The sequence below is a fragment of the Panthera onca genome, chromosome B2 (assembly GCF_046562875.1).
Source record: "Panthera onca isolate mPanOnc1 chromosome B2, mPanOnc1 haplotype 2, whole genome shotgun sequence".
Taxonomy (NCBI): domain Eukaryota; kingdom Metazoa; phylum Chordata; class Mammalia; order Carnivora; family Felidae; genus Panthera; species Panthera onca.
This window is the reverse complement of record NC_138343.1, coordinates 106,805,213-106,830,584: the sequence shown is the minus strand read 5'-3', so window position 1 is coordinate 106,830,584 and position 25,372 is coordinate 106,805,213. Positions and strand designations below refer to the sequence as shown.

The following is a 25,372-nucleotide window of genomic DNA, read 5'->3' as shown; positions in this document are numbered from 1 at the left end:
AGTCTAGCCCTAGGCTCCGGAGAGCCACTTGATTGATGCTAATCTGCAGGGATTTCATATATAGCATATTATGTTTCCATAACACTAAACACATGGATCACTGTTTTGAAGTTACATAATAAAAATAGTAGCCAAAATGTCTTATAGTTATTTTAATCATGTCAGTGAAGTATAATTGTAATGCTTCAGCTTTGGATAAATAGCAGACTTTTGATTATAAATATGAATGAATTTGAAGAACGTATCTATGTAACGTGTACATATATGAAGATAATAGATACCCATGATATGGAAAGTTTAGTTAAGATTATTGGGGTGCCAGGTGGCTCAGTCAGTTAAGCATCGACTCTTGATTTTGGCTCAGGTCATGATCTCATGGTTTGTGAGTATGAGCCCAGCATCAGGCTCTGTGCTCATAGCACTGAGCCTGCTTGGGATTCTGTGTCTCCCTGCCCCTCCCCAGCTCTCTCTTTCTCTCAAAGTAGATAAATAAACATTTTTAAAAAGATTATTAATTATGCTAACTTTAAGCTATTTAAAATAATTTGTAAAATTAGAAGCCTTGATAAAACATAGTTTGCACAAGGACATTTAAAATATAAAATGTGTGCCACATACTGTCAGAAAATCTTGAGTAATTGTTATAGATGGCACTATCAGTTATTGTGCTGTAAGAATTTAAAAGTGATAATGCAAGCACGCTGCTTATTTGAAATAACCAGCAATAACCTTGCTTTTGAACACTTGTTTTCATTGAAAAATTTTTATTTTTCAGGGTGAGCTAGAACAAGAAAGACAACAGCATGAAGAAACGCTTGCTGTCATGAAAGAGGAAGAGAAGCTCAGAGTGGACAGAATGGCCCATGACTTGGAAGTAAAATGGACTGAAAACCTTAGGTACATTTCTTACTCTGTGATGTAATCTAATCAGTACAGATGTGCAGGGGCGCCTGGGGTAGCTCAGTCAGTTACGCGTCCAACTTCATCTCAGGTCATCCGTCGGGCTCTGTGCTGACAGCTTGGAGCCTGGGGCCTGCTTCGGATTCTGTGTCTGCCCCCCACCCGTCCCCTGCTTGTGCTTTGTCTCTCTCTCGCTTTCTCTCTCAAAAAAAAAAAAAAACAAAAAAAAAAAACCAAAAAAACGATGTGCAAAGATGTTTTTCTGTTATATGGCTTACATTGTCTTATTGTTAAAATCATAGGGACAGTATTTTTAATGAGTTTTTTTCATGATTAGATGCAGAGAAATTGGAACTCTTTTTTTCTGCTTGAATACTTTTTCTCATTTTATTTTCCTGAATGTAAAATACTAACCTCAAGTCAGAAATCTTATTCTAGTACCTGTTCTGCCATTGTTAACTGACAAATCAATGATCATGGGTAAGTTACCAACTTGCTGTATAGTCCTGTAAGCCTGACTAAAATCATTAGTAACTCTTATTCTGAGTTGACTTTTGAGGAGGATTAATTAAATATGTAGAAAACCTGCAAACAACTGTATTATAGCTATTGAGAGGAATAATTCTCTTTAAAAAGTAAAAGTATTTGTTTTATTTTAGACAAGAGTGTTCTAAACTTCGTGAAGAGTTAAGACTACAACATGAAGAGGATAAGAAGTCAGCAATGTCTCAACTTTTGCAATTAAAAGAGAGAGAGAAAAATGCAGCCAGGGATTCATGGCAGAAGAAAGTAGAAGATCTCTTAAACCAGGTAATCAATAGTCTCTACATTATGGAAGTTCATTTTCCTTGACATTCCCTAGCTAGGGAAATATTGTAAAATATTGTTTGTTAATTTCATTGTATTTTGGGTTTTTTTCTATAGGGCAAATTTAAAAATTTTTTAATGTATAAAATCAAGGAGACATATTCGTTAACTTGTGAAATGTTGTGTTAAATAATGTTACATCGGGAGCCCTAAATTCTGAAAAGAATTTCATGTTTTTGGTTTAATATTTGAACTGAACACATCAGGAATTTTTAAATGGGAAGGTTACCCATATTTTGAGAGTATAAAAAATGTTTTTAAGCCATCAGATATCATTTGGGTCCCGGAAGGTAAAATTTATTAAATGCATCCTGATTGCCTAAAACCATACCAGAAGTGAGCAATTTCCTTCTTTCTCACTAAAAGGATATTGCCTGTTACGCTTCAAAATGTTATCAACAAAAGGTAGTGATATTCCTAAATCTATCTTCTTATGTCAGGCTCACTTATTTCCATTTTTAACTATAATTAAATGAATGTGCACATTTTCACTCATTTTATACAACTTCTAACTATGAATTCTTAGCATTCTCCTGCAAAGCCAGTTATTAAATAAGACTGACTGCATGAGTCACCAGTTGATAAGCAAGTGCAGAGCTTAGACGAGAAGCAGCTCCATAATTTAGTGCTAGAAATCTACTATTATCTTTCTATTTGTGATCATGATGAATTTCACAAGAAACAGGAAAGGCTTTCTGTAAGATAATTTATTACATGGGGACATACATATAGTATCTTTCAAGAGTTCTTGGGGCCTGCCAATTTGTGTCTGTTCTCTCATAATAATTAGTAATGTTACTTTAAAAAGGGAGTATATACATGAATATTTATGAGTTTTTGTGAATAAATTTGCAACCTTTGAAACTCAGAAGGAAACAACTCTCACTAGAAGTTGGGCACCATGTTAGCATTGCTTAGGCTACCTTCTGTACACTTATTTTACATTCCTATTTAGAGACCTAGAAGGACAGATTCTGGGTACAGTGGTACTACCCCTCTGTGATGTTCTCTACTTAAAAAGATGCAATTAATTCAAATATATGGTAAAAAATAACCCCCCCACTGAAAGTCTGCCTTGTTTTTCAATCACAAAGTATTGACTAATAGACATTTTTTGGCTGGGTTTAGCAATGTAAAGAGGACCTACCACTTCTCCCACCTGTTTTCTATTATTATTTTATTATTCCTATAATCTCTCTTATAATTATCATATTTCATGCATGCTTCTCTGACATTTTTTTCTCCCCTCCCCGCACCCCGATATCTGGTCTGCGTTGTTTATCCCTGAAAGGAAATAATGCTTTGCATATGGTTTTAGTTCTGTGTATCATAAAATAATTTATTACATAATGGCTCCAATTTTTGCCAGCTTTACAGAAAGAATTTTTTTGATCAATTTTCAAAGCAGATTAACCATAAATATCAATATAACCAGGAATTAATTGCCTCCAAAGGTGAAACTGATCTGTGCTGCTCTATGCCATCGGTCCATTTCCAAAATTATAATGTCTTCCCCTCTCCCCCCTTCTAAAATACAAAGGGCATACACATTACCCTAGGTAAAACTGGCAAATGGCTGTTGCAGCTCAGGCTCTTCTGTGCCTGAAGAAAGTTAAGAAAACAATTGAACAAAAGATTCTACATTGAAGTGAAAATGGTATTATGCTATCAAAGTTGCATTTTTTCCAGCTATGTGGGAGGACAAAAACTTCTAGCAGGAACAGCAAGTTGTTTTTTTTCTTTTAAGTTTATTTATTTATTTTGAGAGAGAGAGTGCAGGGGCAGGGCAGGGAGACTGAATCCCAAGCAGGCTCCACCCTGTCAGCACAGAGCTGGACCCAGGGCTCAATCCCATGAAGTGTGAGGTCATGACCTAAGCTGAAACCAAGAGTTGTAATGCTTAACGACTGAGCCATCCAGGCGCCCCAGGACCAGCAGGCTTTTTAATGGAACTTTGTTATGGACAAAAGAACCTTTTCCTCCTTCTTGGCCCTTTGGATCTTGTTCTGTTGGTTATTTTGGATGGATTCCTAGAGCCTGTGCCCTACACCTACTCTACGGCTTTCCCTGTGCCTGATCCTACCAAGCCCTGTTCCTCATACTTTCCACCCCCAGCCCTGAGCCCTACAGCCATTTCACTCTGCGGGCCTCACTCATCCCCTTATCCCTAGCACTGCCAGGACCTTTTGCATTTGGGGAAAACAGACCCACCTTGGGGTTTGTGACATTTAAAGAGTAAGAGTGGGGAACAGAATTGGAACAGCCAGACCTTAGGCAGAAACATATATTGTGAAAAGTATCAGAGATCTGTGTTTTCACATATTTTAACTATTTCTGAGTGAACTGAAAATAAGTATTTTTGTGCCATGGTTTACCTGTATTTCATTTTGCTTAGAGCAAAGAAGAAATAATTTCTTTCCTGTGAACTTAGTCTCTTGAGAGTTAAATATGATTTAAACTTATCAAGAAATGGGTAAAGAAAGGCCTAAGAATTTCACTTTTCTTCAGATGTTTTTCACTTTATCAAAATTTCTCAAAGCTATTATTTTTATTCTGTGCTCTAATTTCATATTTTTAGTTTTAATATTTCATGGTGTTCTTTTTTCTGTCCAGTGATTACACCTTAGTCCAAAACTAGGTATGCTTCCTGGGCTAATCAGTGTGTACATTTAAATTCCTTTAAAATAAAAGAACTACATTTACTCTTCAAGTGTAAAGAAAAGTAATTATATAGAGTCATCTGTGATCATATTTTTTCTATTTGTGATCCTAAAATGTCGTGATATATTTATTTCACCTTGTTTTCAGGGCAGATTTTATTTGGGGTCCAACTTGATGACTTTATATTCCAATTCTCTCATTCAGATCAGTGGACTGAGAAATTTGGGAGAGACATGGACTGTTCAGACATAGAACTGTGGAACTTTGTTGTTTGGGTCTGACTCTCCAGTTTGAACTTTGAGGCCCCAAGGTTATTTAGCTGGTGATAGCCACCATTGTATATGACAAAGTTTTTACCCTCCACATATCTACAGTGTAATAGAGGAAGATTTGTATACAGATACCTACAGTAAAAGTCACTGCAGTGAGTGACTATAAATGGTCTGGAGAGTCTGTACTATAGGAGCAATGATATGCTGGGTCTGGCTCCTACCAGCTCACATAGTTGTGATTGTGTACAGGCCTTCTCAGCTCCATATTCTGGGACATGTTGGTGGCTGGGAGTATTTACACCACAAATATCAGCATGTGCTACATATAAGGGCTTTATTTTTCAGAGAGCCTACATCCTTATCAGCTTACTGCTTGGTGGGAATATGGAGTAGAGAAAGAGTGACATAGCCAAAGTGATTGGGAAAATTTTCATTAAAGAGGTCAGCTTTAATGTGACTTTCAAATATGGTAAAGGATGAACACAAATATTTTTACTCATTCTATGTTTTATTGAATATACTATTATTTCCCAAGCACAGTGTATAAGGAGTACAGAAAAATGAGGTGTGGACAGCTGGGGAGATAGGTCATTGTGAAAAATTTTGACTTCCAAGCATAGGAGTTCAGAGTTCACTCAGTAAGCTATGGGATTCTGTCAAAGGTTTATGGATAGGAGAGTACCATGTTGAAAATTTCATTTTAGGAAGCTTAATGTGGTTGTGATTTTGAAGTGAGGATGAAATGGAAACATCTCAATAATCTACAGTGTCTGAAACAGAACTCTTGAATACACATGATGCACCCAACCATCACCCCTCAACAGAAACCAGACTCCTCCTCCTAGACTCTGCTGTCCATTCACTGCTCAGCCATCTCTGACTCCTCGTGCTGTGCCGCCAATCAATTCATCAGCATTTCCTGCTGCTCTCCCTTCAAAGTACACCTAGGATCTGATCATTTCCCAGCATTCCCTCCCCTACCAGCTAGTCCAGGCCACTTGCAGTTCTCTCCTACACTGCAAATGGAATCTGCACTTGGTCTTCCTGCTGCTTCTCTTGTCCGCCTACATATTATTTCCCAACCAGCCAGAGTGATGCTTTTAAAATGTTAAGTTGGATCATGTTACTCTCTTGCTTCACACTTTCCACCATCAGATTATAATCCACACTTTTACTGTGTCCTGTAGTAGCCTTATGATTTGTCCCCTACCAACATCATCTCCTGCCATTCCTTCCCTTCCTTTTCTGCAGTCCTGCTGGAAGACTTGGAATTCCTGGAACACACACACACACACCAAGCTTAATCCATCTCAGGGCCTTTGCACCTGCCTCCACATGGAACCCGTTTTCCCTAGATCTTTATGGCTTTCTTTCACTTTGTTCAATTCTCTGCTCAATCTTAACTCTTCAAAAAGATCTTCCTTAGCCACTTTCTCTAAAATAGCATCCTCCATCACTCTGTGTCCTCCTATTCTGCTTTGTGTTTCTTCAAAACACTTATTACTGTATAGCATCATATTATTTACACTGTTAGAATGTAGTTCCATGAGAGCTGGGCCTTTATCTGTGCTATTCACTGTTGCACACCCAGATGCTTAAACTCCCTGGCATATAGCAAGCACTTGATAGTTGTTTGATGGAGTGAACAAAAACAGACACGGCTACTGAAGAGGCATTTGTCAAACATATGAAGCACAAATAATTCTACCCATTTAGGACATGAATTAAGTTTATTTCATTGAGAACACAAGGGAAACTATAAAGAAAAAAACATGTAATTTGATGGAATACTTTGGTAAAGGAGAAATAAATGTTAAAGTTGACTGAATTTGAAGCCAGAATAATCAAAAGGAAAAGCATCATCTGAGAGAGGGAAGTCATGAGCTCCTTAACTGGGGAGAAGGGGGATGATGAGATGGTCAGTTTGGTTTTAGATGTAGTGATTCTACCATCAGAGGAAATTTTGGAATTCTTCACACTCAATTGGAAAGATCAATGACATGAATGAGAAGTAGAGCATTAAAATAAGTGCTGGGGACACTTGGGTGGCTCAGTTGGTTAAGCATCCGACTTTGGCTCATGTCATGATCTTGTGGTTCCTAAGTTTGAGCCCCACATCGGGCTACATGCTGACAGCATGGAGCCTGGAGCCTACTTTGGATTCTGTGTCTCCCTCTCTCTCTCTGCCCCTCTCCCCTTCACACTCTGTCTCTCTCCCTCTCCCAAAAATAAACATTAAAAAAAAAATTTTTTTTAATATTTCAAAAAAGTGCTGTTGATCAAGAACAACTGAGAAGCCAGCTTCCTATGGCTGTTGCAGACTGTGTTCTGACATTTATTAATTAATTTGTTAATTAATTAATTTATTTGTTTATTTATTTGAGAGAGAGAGAGAGAGAGAGAGAGAGCATTAGCTGGAGGGTGGGGGGCAGAGAGAGGTAGAGAGAGAATCCCAAGCAGGCTCCACCTGCCAGCACAGAGCCTGATGCAAGGCTCGAACCCATGAACTATGAGATCATGACCTGAGTCGAAGTTGGACACTTAACACACTAAGCCACCAAGGCACCCTGAAATAATTCTAACCTTTTTAAAAATATGGCTACTGAAAACTTTGTTTTTAATAAGAAAATTTAATTTTTTAACATTTATTTGTTTGTTTTGAGAGAGAGCATGAGAACAAGGGAGGGACAGAGAGAGGGATAGAGGATCCAAGGCAGGCTCCTTGCTGATAGCACAGAGCCCAGTCCAGGGCTTGAACCCACAAACTGTGAGATCATGACCTGAACTGAAGTCAGATGCTTAACTTACTAAGCCACCCAGGTGCCTCTGGCTACTGAAAACTTTTAAAATTACACACATGGCTCTCAGTTATAATGCTGTTAGACAGCAATGGTCTAGACTATTTAGATCAAAAATTCAAAGTAAATTTGGCTCAGTGCTCATTTTGCTAGCTCCATCTCCTAACTCTTAAATTAAGTTTTACATTAGGAAGGAATTCTCTTTAAAAACTGCATTTCTGCCTACTGAAAAAAAGATTATATTTGCATCAGTTTTTATGTTTTTTTAATTTTTTAATGTTTATTTTTTTGAGAGAGGGAGAGACAGAGTGCTAGCAGGGGAGGGGCAGAGAGAGAGAGAGAGAGAGAGAGAGAGAGAGAGGGAGACACAGAATCCGAAGCAGGCTCTAGGCTCTGAGTTGTCAGCACAGAGCCCAGTGTCGGGCTCAAACTCAAACCACGAGATCATGACCTGAGCCTAAGTCAGACGCTTAACCGACTGAGCCACCCAGGCGCCCCTTATGTTTGTTTTAAAAGAATAACAATACTGCCTTTTAATGGAAGAACAGATACAAGTAGTTTCTGAGGTAGAGATTAGAAAGAGAGCTGGAATAATCATCTCTTCCCAGCTAGCTCAAAGACCTTGACAGAGCCCTGAGCAGTGATAGGACATCAATGAAGCTGACCCTGAAGGTTCTGAACCCTCTCCCTAGAAATTAGGAGAGCAGGAAACTATTTAGAAAAACATCAGAGATCTAGCTTGAGCCCGGGGAGAAGAGATGACTGGAGTAAGGAAAAGGGAAGTCAAAGGAAAAAGCAGAAGACCGAAGTGTAATAAAACATAGAGAAAAGCCACCTAGAATAGAGAGTGAGAATAGCAGGCAGGACCCAATTTTGCTTTCTCAGAAAATGTGCAATGGAATTAAAGTCTACCAAAACCCAGCCAACATCCATTATCTTCCATACTTTTAGTTCCTGGATTCAAAGTTAATATGCAGTCTTTTCTTTAGTAAATATGGAAGCTTGTTCTTCATTTCTCTTCAGTCAAAAAAATTTATGATGTTGGAGCCCCTGGGTGGCTTAGTCAGTTAAGCATCTGACTGGCTCAGGTTATGATCGCATGGTTTGTGAGTTCGAGTCCCACACAGGGTGAGTTCAAGCCCCACCGTGGGTGAACACGAGCCCTGCTTTGGTGAGCCTCGCTTCTCTCTCTCTCTCTCTGCCCCTCGTGGGACTCTGTCTCTCTTTGCCTGTTGCTCACTTGCACCCTCTCTTTCTTTAAAAAAAAATAATAATGACATTATTTTAACTATATTATATCCTCTTTTATCAGACTTAAGTTGTTAGTGTTCTTCATCTTGAGATTTTTTTTCCAAGATAAATAGTACTAAATTGTTTTCTGAATTAATTCGCAAATCTAAAAATGTTTCATTTTCTTTTCCCTACCCAAACCTCCCTTTTTAGAAGTTTATCCAGTTCTTAAATTGGTACCTTTAGGAGAAGAGACTGAAGAGATGGAACAATGATGCCTACACCTGGCTTTAAAAAGAGATGCTTAAAATACTGGGTAGTGATTAATGTGTACTAAGCATATATATAAGTTCTGCAAAATACCATAGTAAGACCTTTGATGAAATGCAGAGCAGTTTGTGCCTCTTTCAGAGGTAGCAGGACCCAGAACACATCTGAAAAATACTTACGAACATTGAGATAGCACTGTAGTAACAAATCAACTTAATATATTTGTATTTCATATGACAAGGTACTAAAAAAAGCATTTTGGATCTGAAAAATTTCAATGGGTATATGATTATACAGTTATTTAAGATAATCTCTGAGGAAAGTGTTAAAAATTATCTAACATTAGCTTGTCTCTACTTTAATTTCATTTATTGTGTGCCTGTTATTACTACTTTAGTTTAAATACTGAACAATTATTCATGAATTTTTCTTCAATTTTTTGCTTTAGGAGAATTATTTTTTTAATTTTTTTTTTTTTTTTTTTTTTTTTGTTGAGAGAGAAAGAGCACGAGCAAGGGAGGGGCAGAGAGAGAGGGAGACACAGAATCTGAAGCAGGCTCCAGTCTCTGAGCTGACATCACAGAGCCTGATGAGGGGCTCGAACTTGTGAACCACAAAATCATGACCTGAGCCGAAGTCGGATGCTTAACCGACTGAGTCACCCAAGCACCCCTAGGATAATTATTAAAGTTGTGATTTTCACTCTTAAAACTTAAGGTTGTTGGTTGCTTTTCTGTAGATATTAGTAAAACTTGAAATTAATATTAGAAAAGGACTTTACATAATTTGCTTTAAAAAATTACCATATTATATATTAAATATTGAATTTTGGAACATTTCATTAGGCTTTAACGTATTTTACTTGAATTGCAGTGTAAGATCATTGTACCTATTGTTTCAAGGTAATCAAAAATTTGATAAATGACGTTTCTTGTTTTAGTAATGAGAATTTTATTCTGTCGACATTTGATGACATTTTGACATCTGTCAAAAATTTAGTGCTGATAACACCATGTAGTGTGCTAGACCCATAATGGAGTCATAATAATCTCTGCCTTCCCAATGCTTATAATCTAGAAAGGAAGGAAAATAGAAATAACAGTTGGATACATTAACTCATTATAACTGTAGTACACATGTGTACCATGGGAACCTAACATAGTCTGGAAACTTGGGGAAGGTTTCTTTGCCTATAGGATCCTTTACCTAAGACCTGGAAGAGAGGCAGGAATCAGGGAAAGAGGAAAAGAACAGCATCCTAAGCAGAAGGGGACATATGTGCAAAGGCCCTCAGGCAGCCCCCAAACACCTTTGCTCTGGAGAGTAGAGAGCCAGGAAGCTGGGGAGGTAAGCAGGGTTGGATCACTTGGGGTCTTGTGATCCCCAAGGCTGGGAGTTTATCTAAAGAGCAATGAGGAGCTGTTGGAAGATTTTAATCAGGAGTATGAAATATTCAAGTATTATAATTTCAAAATTCTGCAGAATGGAGAATAGAATACAGTGGGACAAGTTAGGTGCCATTCAACAAATATCGTTCCCTCTTGTCGGTCTTTGTTTTGATCAATATTTTGAGGACAAATAGTATATTTGGTATACTCACTAGTTCATTTCTGTGAGAGGATACGTTTCGAAGTCTTAGAATCTTTTGGCCTCTGTCAACAGGATTTCTGCATGATTTGGATGTATGTATTTTTTCTAAATAACTTTTTTCTTTTTAACTTTGAAGCTTTCTTTTTACTGCTTATGTTATTATGGGGGAAAGGAAAAGTAAGGTAGAGAGTAGCAAAAACTAAATAATAAAATTCCATATCATTCAGTCTTTAAATAAGCATTCATTGATCCATTTACATTTTGCCACATACCTTTAGGCACTTTGGATACAAACTGTGAATAAGACAGTCATTGTCCTCCAAAAGCCTGTAATTCAGTGGATTTTAATATTTATATACCAATATGTTTACAAATTGCAAACATGTAAAACCTTGTGCTATTTTCTAAATGAATAAACTCAGGTTTAGAATAAATGTGATGACTCCTAAGAGCATAGTTTCTTACATACAAAGCTCTAAATTTCTTATTAAGCACAGCAACTTTTTATTTTGTTTTCTTTCTCACTTATCTGAAAGTCTGATTATATTCATCTTTCAAGAAAAGAAATTCTGAAACACATTCAGTAGGCTTTCGATGTTGAGAAATCAGAGTGCTATCAGCGGAAGAGGATGTCCTGAGGCCCTTTTTACTCATCTCAAAAACTAACAAGAAGCTTAAGTTGTTTTAAAACAAATGGACTATTATATAGGGCATCAGTTTTTATCAACATGGATCTTGCTTATATAGAATGCTTGCTGAGTAACATCTTTGCATACAGACTTTTAGTTCATCCAATATTCTTTCAAACAGACATTTACTTGGGGAATCTCATCTGTGTTGTGGCATAAATACCATCTATGTGTCAGTGACTTCCAAAGTTAAATCTCTAGCCTTGATATCTTCACCTGAACTCAAAATCATTTGATTGGATAATTGGCATCTCAAATTTCACCTGCCTGACTCAGAAATACTGATTCCCAATCTCCGTCTGCCAACCCATCATCTTCATTTCTTGGCACTGCTTGTGGCTCAGAACAGAAACCGAAGAGTCATCCTTGATTTCTCTTTCCTTTATCTCTCATGTAATCTGTCAATCCTATTTATTCCACCTCTAAAACATACCATCAGCTTTTATCTACCCTAGTAAATACTGTGCCAAGCTTCCTATCCAGCCTCCCCAATGTCACTTTTCTTCAGAAGTACTCAAAGCAGTCTTTTATGATGTAGTCAGATCTTGTTATTCCCCTCCTTAAAATTCTCTCGAGGCGCTTCATTGAATTAAGGCTCTTATTCTGACTCCTTTATTGTCCTATAAGACCCTAAGACATCTGGCCCCTGAAAAATCACCCATCTTTTGTCATCCTCACAAACCTTCCCCCCGGCACACATATCATATACACATGTACATCCAGTCACTCACAGCTCACTTCCACCTCAGGCTCTTTGTGCTAGCTAATCCACTTGCCTGGACACACTTTCCCCAGGATCAGTTATCTCATTTTGTGGCTGCCTTTTTCATTGATTTCAAGTTCAAATTTCACTTCTTTCAAAAGATCTTTCCTTACCATCTACCCAATATCACTTCCAGTCATTTCCTATCACAGCAATCTTTTTTTTTTTTATTGTAGAATACTACAATGTCATCAACTTCTTATTTTTGAATTTGTTTTTTGTATGTTTGTTTTATGGTCTTATTCAACTCTCTATATCACTCTGTACTTAAGATTATTTCCTGGAATTTAATAGTACCCCAATAAAGATTTTTTAGTTGAAAAACTAATCTTACTTCATTTATGTATTAACCAATTAGGGTATTGTGACCCAATAGCACTAGTGCGTTTCCCCATTGCTGCAGCCAAGTCTGTGATGTAAGTCACCCCAGGTCACAGCTCAGGGACCATATCTTTTGGTTTAGATATTTCCATTGCCTGTAACAGTGTGTTGACAGAGGCAGTACCCATGTGAGTTTAGATTCCAAGTGTTCAAATACACTTCTGTTGTACAGAATCTAAAGTCTAGAATTCCTAAGGGAAGACCTGGCATGCTATTTTGATATGTTGTGTTAGCCTAGCTTATCAATTAGTTCAGGAATCCTAAATAACATACATATTTTTGTCTGATGATATCTTAAAGAATGAAAAATCAAATCTACTTCCTAAGTAAATGCCATACATTTTAGATTAACTTCTAGTACTAGAACACCACTTCTGAGAAATAAAAGAAGTAAAACAAACAAGAAAAACAATTAAATGTCCCTTAGCTTTTTGTAAATTTTGTAAAGTCTGGAGAAGTGTCTTTTTAGTATATAAAGAATATTGAGTATGAGAAAGCATGAAGAAAAAGTAAATAAAATTAATATGACATGTATATAAAAGAAAAAGTATATATGCATTTACAAAATATGTATTATGTATATTATGTATTCTGTATGTAATTTTATGTATTAAATCAATGAGAAACTTTAAATTGATCAGTTATGGAATAACTAAATAGAAATTAATCTTTTTTTTCTCAGCTTATTTTTATAACTCTGATATATTTGTATCTTAAACTGTATCTTATATTAGTCTAAATTGTTTACCAAATAAAAACTAGTTTTAGCTTATGACACACCAAGGAATAATCACATTATGAAAGAGAGAATTATTTTCTGTCTGAAAATTTAATTATAGTGTCCAAAGTAGAAAGTATTCCACAGGCACTTATTTAAATTACTAATATAAATTTAAAATACTATTTTGTATTTTTAGAAAGCAAAAAAAAATGAGGCAATTGAAAATGAAATCACATTTTCTCTCATATTTGGGGAAAGAGAGGGTGTGGGTATTTCCAGTTGTTTTATATCACTGAAAATTTCAATGAACTTCTGAAAAATGAACCCAGATCATAAATAATTTTGCCAAATATATCCTAGAAAATAGGACTGAAGAGATATAAAAGCATCTCTTCTTTCTTTCCCCTAAATATAAAATCAGATTATTAGTAAATGTTCACATTTTTAATGATTATCTCATATTTATTTTTGGCCCCCAAATTATATAGTCAATCAAGTTAGTGTTTCAGTTCTCATCTGCTCATTTCTCTTGAGAAGTCTTTCATGAGCCTATATCAGTACTGAGTATAATGCTTTGAAGCATTTTATATTGTAGATTTCTGGGAGGAATTTAGAACAGTAAGATTTCTTCTACGTCCTTCAATAACCATTCTCTTTCCAACTGAATTCTGATTTATATGTACTGGCCTTCAGTATTTTGCATAGGTAAGTCTGCCATCCCACAAACATCAGATACTGTCTTAAGGGACTACAGATAATTTAGATTGTGTGTCTTAATTTTTTTGGTCTAATTCCTTTCTGAAAAACTGTTTTCAACTTATTTTTTCTTGAGCATATTATAACTAATGTTCTGTGTTTTACTCTCCCTTTTATATTCCTCTTTCTTTCACTTAGTTGATTTCTGAATGTTTCCCTTTATTCCTTTGATCTTTTCTTCCTAGCGGCACTCTCTGGGTGAAGCTTTGCATAAATCTATCAACAATGTAAGTGAACGGCACTTACAATTTGTACACAAGGGCATGTTGCACTTTTGATTTTGCATAAATATCATCACTGCTTTACAGCTTTAACTTACAATATAAAAAATACACTTCGGTATTCAATAAGTTATGTTTCATATATGGGTAACAAAAGCTTCTAACTTTCAGCCATTTGTTTGTGTATGTGCATACCTCTACCACATTGTATTAATAAGCAAATTTTTATTACAAAGCCGAGCAAGATTTTACCTTTCAAACATAGAATTCGTTATTTAAATTACTCTGAAAAATATTTTTGAAAACTGTTAACTACTTGACTGTCAAAACAATGGAAATAAGTGTAAATATATTTTTTCTTTTGGTAAACTAGTTTATTTTTTGAAAAAGTAATATCAATTAACAGGTGTTAGTTGTGAAGGTTCATGAGATTCAGGACATATTTTATATTTTGATGTTGTAATTATGAAAAGATTTAAGTGAAATGAAGTAAGTCCCTTTCCTAGGAATTGCCAAAGCTATTGTTTTTACTTAAATATGCAGAAATTAAGCTTCAAAGTAATATTCCAATATAAGCACCTCTTTAAAAAATTTTCATATATAATATGAAAAGAAAAAATGAAATTTGTTTACCGTTCCCAACATTGTTCTTTAAAAAAAACAGAGCTGAAGATCTTTGAATATTTTTTTGATATCCTAGGCCAGAGGTTCACCAACTTTTTCTATAAAGCGCCAGATGGTAAATACTTTTGGCCTTGTAGGCCCTGCAGTTTTTCTGGTAGCTACTTGACTCTGTTGCTGTTGTAGGATGAAAGTGGCCATAACAATATGTGAACAAATCTGTGTGGCCGTGTTCTAGTAAAACTTAATTTACAACAGGCTGCAGTTTGGCAACTGCTGTCCTAGAGGACTCAAAGCTTGAGTCTAGAGATGTCCTATAAAATTTTGATACTTCTGGAGTGAAACTATTTCCTCATACCTTTCTAAATTATTTCTACTATGCAAGAAAAGACAACTTTATCTACCTTTAAAATTAAACTTTGCCCAAGAGCCCAAATGTCCATTGATGGATGAATGGATAAAGAAGATGTGGTATATACATACAATGGAGTATTACTCGGCAATCAAAAAGAATGAAATCTTGCCATTTGCAACTACAGGGATGGAACTTGAGGGTATTACGCTAAGCGAAATTAGAGAAAGACAAATATCATATGATTTCACTCATATGAGGACTTGAAGATACAAAAGACATGAACATGAAGGGAAGCAAAAATAATATAAAAACAGGGAGGGGGACAAAACAGAAGAGACTCTTAAATATAGAGAACAAACAGAGGTTTGCTGGAGAGGATGTGGGAGGGGGGATAGGCTAAATGAGTAAGGGCCTTAAGTAATCTACTCCTGAAATCATCATTGCACCATGTGCTAACTAACTTGGATATAAATTGTAAAAAATAAATAAATTATAGAAAGTTAAAAAAATTAAACTTTGCTTTCTACCTAAAACATAATTAGAAATACATGAATACATTGAACATCATTTTTAAAATATATTTTTAAAAATTTTTTAATGTTTATTTATTTTTGAGAAAGAGACAGCATGAGCACAGGAGGGGCAGAGACACAGAATCTGAAGCAGGCTCCAGGCTCTGAGCTGTCAGCACAGAGCCCAACACAGGGCTTGAACTCACCAACTGTGAGATCATGATCTGAGCCATAGTCAGATGCTAACCGACTGAGCTACCTTAGTGCCACTAAAAAATGTATGTAAAAATAAGCAACAAAGATATTTATCCCAATGTTGGTGAAATAAGACTACAGTTAGAAATTCACATATAACCTAATAAGGATTTGGGCATGATCACTATATTAATCCAGTCTTTTTGACAAATATACTGATTGGGATAGAGATAAGAACTCAAATAAGGTAAGATTATTGTCAGAATTGTACTTCAGAATACTTGTGACAACATAGTCATCTTTACTTAAATGGTTATAAATGGAAAAACCTTAAATTGAAGTTAAATCAATTAGTAACTAGAATGAGAATGCCTTGATTCATCCATATAAAAGGTAAAAGGAGTTGGTGACACAATGAAATCCCCATTAATTAATTCCCTTTGGTAACATCAGTCATTGAGGATCAGCTCTTCTAAGTTGTCCTCATCCAAACAAAACATGACCGTGTCAGTGTTGTTCAGCAGAGTGAGCACCTACCCACCCCCTCCACACATTCTTGCCCAGCCTTCCATGCAAACAGTTGTCTGCTATATACTGTCTTGTTCTAAAAGACAAGTGGTTATTGAGACCTTTGTCCTTTATAAAAGCTGTCTACTTTCTTTCAACTAAGAATGAAAGAGTGATTGGGAACATACTGCAGAAATATCTTAAGGACATTAAGTAGGCATTTTTGGGGTTCTTAATTGATAAATTCAGTTTATAGGGTTTCTTAGAAAAATACCAAGAAATTATGAACAATTGAGAATTTTCTCAGAATGGTCATAATTTTCCTAAGCTTAAATTTACTTTTTTAGCTAGACTCTTCAAAAATAGCAAATTAGTGGTTAAAAACAAACAAAAAAAGGAGTTAAAATATTCAGGGACCTTCAAATGTTTTACATGAACATTTATAGAAGTTGTTGATATAGTAATAAGTCTTCTCTAAGCCTGTGTTAGCAGTTTTTAATGTTGCTTTATATATTTGAAAGTATTGAACTGATATCATATGGTTTAGACTTTCTTATAATTTGTGTTGACTTTTCTTGTCAAAATTGTTAAGTATTTTGGCCTAACATAATTCCATATCCCATGTTGACATCCTATCACATCCAGTACTTCAGATTTGATTCATTTTCTATTTTGAGGGTGTTTTTTCATACACCATTGTGAAGGTACAGAATCCTTGTGAAATTGCCCCTAGGAAATAGATAAAACTTTCCATTCTCCAGAAAAATGTATCCATATGTTTTTAATTTTAGTCTTTTTGAAAAGTTTACAACACTTTATATTTGAAAAGATATCAGCGTTTTAAGTGGTACAGGTCCGAGGGTAGCAATTTCTATTGGCCTTTAAAATTGTTTGCAAAATATCTCGTAGCTATTAATCAATAGAATATACTATATAATTCATATCCAACTCCTGTGGTAAGAATTTTTTAAATTACTAAAATTCTTTTCTGAAATAAGGATTCTTTTGGTTTATTTAAAACCAACAAAGCAAAAAGCATTAAAATTTAAAATTATAACACATGTAAATAAACTAATACCACATAACTAGATACTTTGAATATATAATTTGAACCATTCTCATTCATTTATGAGAAATGGCTTTCTATAATTCTGTAATAAAAGTACTGATAAAGATTGCCTATACTATTTGATGTGAAGTCTATCTTTGTTCTCTTTTATTTTGAATTAATGAAGTTTCATATTAATTATGTATTTTCATAAAATATACTCAGCTGTTTAAGTTATAGCTATACATAAAACATTAGTTCATTTTACATTGCTTTGCTCATTATTTCTGTGTTTTAAAGTGCCATGTCACTGTCACGTTGAATAAAGGCTGATAATTTAATGCAATGCTACTAACTTATTTATAAAATGAGCGAAATAAGTTTTGATGCTGCACTGCATGATAAAGGCTTTCTGCATATAATTCATCTTATGGTATTGAGCATGAATCTAGAGATTTTATATAGCCTTAATATTATTTTGGTGTGCTTTTAAAGTTAAGAATACAGAATATCTAAGTATATTTGAACACTAAATTGCATGATAATGTCTTTTGCATATACTTTATATTTTATTGAATATAGATAACAAAAATTGATCTTATATCCCAAAATGAAAAATAATACTTTGGAATTTTTTCAAGGTAAACTATATTATTTTGTAAAATATTTAAATGTATTTCATTTAAGCTAGAGAGGTTTGAAAGTGTCCTTAGATTTTTTTTTCTTTTATAATTTTTTTTAAACTTTATTTATTTTTGAGAGCAAGAGAGAGAGGGAGACAGACTTCCAAGCAGGCTCTACACAGCACAGAGCCCAACATGGGTCTCAAACTCGGGAACTGAGAGATCATGACCTGAATCAGAATCAAGAGTCAGATGCTTAACTGACTGAGCCACCCATGTGCCCCAAAAGTGTCCTTAGATTTTAAATATGTTACTGTTCTATTACTGTGGTTTCTCATTTTAAATACTCTATTTCTTCATAAGTTTCATCCTTAAATAGTTAAGTGTGAGTCCACTTTAGTCCAATTAACATATGGGAGAGCTCTTTTTGATGCAGTGAATTTTTGAAGTGGGTATTGCAGAAAATAAGATGCACTGCTATGAACTGATTGGCTTCTTACTAATCTAAGTGCACACTTAATTAAAGGACTGGACCCAGGGCTACTACTAGTCCATATGGTACCTGTGTGCAAGTTTGAAAAACATGCCCACTTTCTTTGAGTGTATGCAGATGCATACGAGGGCAGATAGCTTAGTGAGCAGTTTGTTCACTGGTCCTTACTTGGCCAGGGGCCAATTAATCGATTTGAAAATATCAGTCATTATTCTACATGTAACATGGTCTTTTCCTAACATTTCCATATATGTTCTAATAAGTTATCACTAGAGACAAGGGTGTCACTGGGTCCCCATGCTGGGTATGAGACAAGGGTTGAACTTGGAAAGAGAGTGGGCAGGTAGGTGCCTTTTCTGTTTCAAGGGCCAGCTAGCTGGGAAGAAAATGACTACCAATTACACGTTAGTGTTCACAAACAACGCATTTTACCCTTTTGTAATGTACTTTTTCTTTCTGGACTGTCCTTAATATTCATCTTAATATTCATTTCATCCTGATTTTCTTTGCATAAAATGGTGAGAAGTCACATGGTATAATTTGTCTTAGTCTTCCTACTCTACAAGTATGTCCTTAGCTGCTGTTGTAACATTCTCCTTATTTTTTGCATCTCTGATGATTCTCCACCCTTTTTCTTTCCCAGGTCCCTTTTCCTTTGTGAGACATGTGAGGCATCCTATACCTGCCTTTCATCAGTCAAAAGAATATCTTATCCCATTTACAAAACTCACTTTCCTCTCTCCCTTAGTCTTCTTGGCCACAGAAACTGTTTTACTTGTATATAAACACATATAGCATCTTAAATTAATGGAATACAATTGACAACTTTTTGTCTGGTTCTCCTATGTTCCTTAGCTTCAAACTTCTATTACAATATGGTTGAGTTATCTAGTTCCAAGTTAGATTTTCCTGTGTATGAGAAGAGAAATAGATCAAATTAAATGGTTATATCAAACAAACAAATGAAATATGTATATATGTGTATACATGCGTTTGTGCTTTTATTCTTTAAAAGGGACTCAGAAGCAATGCAGACATTAAGGGTGATGTCTGTTTCAAAAGGAGTGACAAATCAGTTTTCCATCAGTAAAGAAAAGTACCTGACATTGTGAGGATATAAATAGAGGACTGTGGGATGTTTGTGGTTTTAAAAAGCTTGAAGTTTACAAATTGTTTGAATTAAATCAAAATTCAAAAGTGAACATCTTTTTTTTTTTACATAAGGATTCTAAACCATAAATGGAAAAATCTTTTATAAAGAGTAATTTTTTAAATCCTCACATAATCTTAGTTACCATTTATTGAGCACTTATTACATGCCAGGGGCTGTTCTAAGTGAACTATGTGTAGTAACACACTTCAGCTCACACGGCCTGGTGAGGTATTGGTCTAGTAAGTGACAGAGCTAAGATTTTAACTCAGAGCCCCCATTCTTAACTACTCAATTCTACCACCTCACAAATCAGCAGTTTAACTATTTATACTATCTCCTTGAAGGACTGTAACCTAATAAATACATTAACATTAGTTGTCCTGTTTTTATTTCATATTATGAATTTTTATCGCACTATAACACAGGTGTTCACTGTATTTCTAAATGTCGGGTGTTCTTTAGCTAGTCCACAAACTAAATACCAATAAAACTGTCTATTTTTAGGATATTATAAATAGAATTACAAGTGGTGATACCTAAATATTAAATATTTATAATATATTGCAAAACATTTTAAGTGGATACTTAAGGCAATTATTTTACTTTAGTTAATATCTTGGAAATGCTTTTTTCCCTTAGATTGGAAATTTGTTGTGAAGTATGCCTTGTATTTATTCTTCATTGTGTACCATTCTGTGGCATAGATTTCCTTGCTGAAACAGAATCTGGAGATGCAGCTTTCCCAGTCTCAGACTTCTTTGCAGCAACTGCAAGCCCAGTTCACACAAGAGCGACAACGACTTACACAAGAGCTTGAAGAATTAGAGGAACAACATCAACAGAGACATAAATCTTTGAAAGAAGCACATGTCCTTGCATTTCAAACTATGGAAGAAGAAAAGGAAAAGGAACAAAGAGTAAGTTTAATGTGATATATGTTCTGAGGTATCTGACAGCCTAATATATTATTATAAGCCTTCATGTTCTTAAGAATTCATTTTTTGCCTCCAAAAAATTATATATTGCTTTATTTCATTGTGTTTTCTAGAATTTTTCTTGTGGGGGTCAGAATAATTAAGCATACACACTAGTTACACAGATTAAACTAGGGCCAACATTTTATTTCTGTTTCCCACCATAATGCCAAATTCATGCTATGACCGATACACCATCTGGTTTGTCATATAATTGATGGTGGTTAAATAAATTTAGCATGGTCCTACTGAGCTGTAACCACTGTAATCACTTAATACTGTTTTGAACTTATAATTGCCTTTCATCAAATTTTTCAGTTTTCTCTCTCAGGTTGGATCTACAAAAGGCACAAATACCTAAGGAATTTATATTTTTTATCCCATATTTTTGTCCTCAGACTACTGACCCTCCTATAAAAAATTCACAATAAAATGAAATTAAAATAGTACAATTCCCTGTATACCTCCCCAAAGGCTATGTGAATAAGTAGTGATACAGAAAGATCATACAAAAGAGATTTAAATCAAATAGATACATTATTCTTCTTCTGTGTAAGAGACTAGTTTGACATGTCGTAGTGTGATTAATTTTGGTTCAGTTTATTTCTTAACACTGTATTTTTCATTTTATTCTAAGGACTTTATAATTAAGATAAAACATTTGATAGAAAATGCAGTTTTACTAAGAATAATTTGCACCATATATAGTAAATTAATGATATAGGTTGTTTTATTTTTAAAAAAAATTTTTTTAATGTTTTTATTTATTTTTGAGACACAGAGAGACAGAGCATGAGCAGGGGCGGGGCAGAGAGAGACAGGGAGACACAGAATCTGAAGCAGGCTCCAGGCTCTAAGCTGTCAGCACAGAGCCTGACATGGGGCTCGAACTCATGGAGGGTGAGATCATGACCTGAGGTGAAGGCAGACGCTCAACTGACTGAGCCACCCAGGCGCCCCAATATAGGTTGTTTTCAATCCTTTATTTGGGTGCAGGCAACTATTTTAAGAAGTAGTAGGCTGTAAAGAAATTGTTAAAACAAAATCACATTCCATTAAAAACAATTGACTAGCCTCTCCAATAAATTATAGTCTATCGATCTTATCTGGAAAGTTAAGGAAGTTTCATTGGTTAAAAATTGGGCCTTATTTCCATTATCCGTGATGAATATAGATGCAAAAACTGTGAACAAAATATTAGCAAACCAAAATTAACAATACATTTAGAGAAATCCATACATCGTGATCACATGGGATTTATTCCAGGGATACAAGAATGGTTCCATATCTGCAAATCAGTGTAATTTACTGCATTATTAAATGAAGGATAAAAATCACATGATCATCTCAGTAGATGCAAGGAAAAGCATTTGACAAAATTCAACATTCATTTATGATAAAAACTCTCAACAAAGTGGGTATAAATGGAACACACCCTAATATAATAAAGGCTATCAGTGACAAAACCACAGCTAACATCATACTTAACAAAGAAAAGCTGAAAGCTTTTCCTCTAATACCAGGAACAAGACAAAGAAGCCCTCTTTCACCACTTTTGTTAAACATAGTATTCCAAGTCCCAGCCACAGCAATCAGACAAGAAAAAGAAATAAAAGGCATCCAGATTGATAAGGAAGAAGTAAAACTGTCACTATTTATAGATAACATGATACTATACATTGAAAATCCTAAAGAATCCACCAAAAAACTATTAGAATAAATGAATTCAGTAAAGTTGCAATATACAAAATTAATATATAGAAACCTGTTGGATACAGAAACCTGTTGGATATCTATACAGTAATAACAACTATCAGAGAAATTAAGAAAACCATCCCATGTACAATGGCATCAAAAGAATAAAATACCTAGGAATAAATTTAACCAAGGAGGTGGGACTTGTACTCTGAAAACTGACATGGATGAAAGAAATTGAAGATAACACAAATAAGTGGAAAGATATGTCATGCCCCTGGATTGGAAGAATTAATATTGTTAAAATTTCCATGCTACCCAAGCAATCTCCAGCTTCAATGCAGTCACTATTGAAATTGCAATGGCATTCTACAAGAGTCTCATTTGAGACCTAGAGACCTCTGCAGGTTGAAAGTGTTGGAGAAACATCTATCATACAAATGGATGTTACGTCAAAAGAAAGCTGGCGTAGCAATACGTATATTGAACAAAACTGACTTTAGAAGAAAGATTAACGAGACAAAGAAGGATACTTACATAATAATAAAGGGCATAGTCCAACAAGAGGATATGACTATTGTAAATATTTATGCAACCAACATGGGAACACCCAAATACATGAAGTAGTTAGTAGCAAGCATAAAGGAACTAATCGATACTAGAACAATTATAGGGAACTTTACCACTGCACTTACATCAAAGGATAGATCATCTAAACAGAAGATCACCAAGGAAACAATGGCTTTGAATGACACATTGAACCAGAGAGATTTAACAGATATATTTAGAACATGCCATCCTAAAACAGCAGAATACACACTGTTTTCAAGTGCACATGAAACATTCTCCAGAATAGATCACATATTAGGCTACAAAACAAGCCTCAAAAAATACAAGAATGAAGTCATACCATGTACCTTTTCTGACCTCAACGCTATGAAACTAGAAGTCAGCCACCAGAAAAAATCTGGAAAGACCACAAACACATGAAGGTAAATAACATGTTACTAAACAATGAATGGGTCAACCAGGAAATAAAAGAAGAAATTTAAAAGTACATGTAAACAAATGAAAATGAAAACACAACAGTTCAAAACCTTTGTGATGCAGCAAAGTGGTTCTAAGAGGGAAGTTTATAGCAATTCAGGCCTACCTCAGGAATCAAGAAGAATCTCAAATAAACAACCTAACCTTACAACAAAGGAACCAGAAAAAGAACAAACAAAACTTAAAACCAGCAGAAGGAAGGAAATAATAAAGATTAGAGCAGAAATAAATGATAATAGAGCTAAAAAAAAAATCACTGAAACCAGGAGGTGGTTCTTTGAAGAAAAAAAAATGAATAAAATTGATGAACTTCTAGCCAGACTTATGAAGGAAAAAAAGACAAAGGACCCAAATAAATAAAACCAGAAGTGAGAGGGGAGAAATAACAACCAACACCACAGAAATGTGAGCAACTATAAGAGAATATTATGAAAAGCTATATATCAATAAATTGGACAACCTAGGAAAGATGGATAAATTCCTAGAAACATGTAACCTGCCAAAATTGAAACAGGAAATAAAGAAATTTGAGCAGACTGATAACCAACAAAAAAATTGCATCAGTAATCAAAAAACTCCCAACAAACAAAAGTCCAGGATCAGATGGCTTCACAGGTGAAATCTACCAAACATTTAAAGAGTTAATACCTACTCTTCCCAAAGTATTGTAAAAAATGGAGAGGGAAAGAAAACTGCCAAATTCATACTATGGTGCCAGCATTATCCTGATACCAAAACCAGATAAAGACACCACTAAAAAAGAGACCAACAGGCAAGTATCTCTGATGAAACATAGATGCAAAACTCCTCAACAAAATACTAACAAACTGAGTCCAACAATACAGTAAAAAAAATCATTCTCATGGTCAAGGGGGATTTATTCTCTGGTTGCAAGGGTTCAATATTCAGTCAGCGTGATACATCACATATGATCATTTCAAGAGATGGAGGAAAAGCATTTGACAAAGTACAACATTGATTCATAATAAAAACCTTTAATAAACTCAGTTTAGAGGAACATACGTCAACTAAATAAAGCCTTTATGTGAAAAACCTATAGCTAACATCACCCCCAATGGGGAAAAAAGAGCCTATCCTATAAGGTCAGAAACCAGACCAGGATGTCCACTCTCACCACTTTTATTCAGCATGGTACTAGAAGTCCTAAACACAGCAATCAGATAACACAAAGAAATAAAAGACATCCATATTAGTAAGGAAGAAGTATAACTTTCATCCTTTGCAGATATGATATGATATATATGATACTATACAGAGAAAACCTGAAAGACTACACACACACACACACACACACACACACACACACACACACACACAGGCTAGAACTGAGAAAATGAATTCAGTAAAATTGTAGAATTCAAAATCAGTGTGCAGAAATCTATTGCATTTCTATACACTAATAATGAAGCAGCAGAAAGTGGAATTAAGAAAATAATCCCATTTGTAATTGCACCAAAAATAATAAGATACCTAGGAATAAACATAACCAGAGAGGTGAAGGATCTATACTCTGAAAACTTTAAAACACTGACAAAAGAAATTGAAGATGACACAATGAAATGGAAAGACATTCCATGCTTATGGACTGGAAGAACAAATATTGTTAAAATATGTATACTACTCAAAGAAATCTACACATTTAATGCAATCCCTATCAAATTACCAACAGCATTTTTCACAGAATTAGAAAAAACAGTCCTAAAATTTTTATGGAATTGCAAAAGATCCCAAATCGCCAAAACAAACTTGAAAAAGAAAAGCAAAACTGGAGTGATCACAATTTCAGACTTCAAGTTACACTACAAAGCTGTAGTAATGAAAACAGTGTGGACTGGCACAAAAATAGACATACAGATGAATGGAACAGAATAGAAAATCCAGAAATAAACCCACAGTTTTCTGGTCAATTAATCTTTGACAAAGCAGGAAAGAATATCCAAGAATATCTCCTTGACAAATGGTATTGAGAAAACTGGACAGCAACATGCAAAAGAATTAAACTGAACCAC

General features: G+C 34.9%; 1 protein-coding gene across 7 annotated transcripts in view; it reads left to right on the top strand.

Moving 5' to 3' along the window:
* Positions 1-25,372, top strand: part of FAM184A (family with sequence similarity 184 member A) — a 121,570-nt gene that overhangs the window by 70,895 nt on the left and 25,303 nt on the right. For all 7 annotated transcript variants that reach the window (XR_009605240.3, XM_060616529.3, XM_060616528.3 and 4 more), the window contains exons 8-10: positions 776-897; positions 1,560-1,710; positions 20,331-20,543. Coding sequence is in view for 6 of the 7 variants with exons in the window: in XM_060616529.3 (XP_060472512.1) it covers positions 776-897; positions 1,560-1,710; positions 20,331-20,543 (486 nt within the window). In the remaining variant the exon portion in view is untranslated. The remainder of the gene's footprint in view (positions 1-775; positions 898-1,559; positions 1,711-20,330; positions 20,544-25,372) is intronic.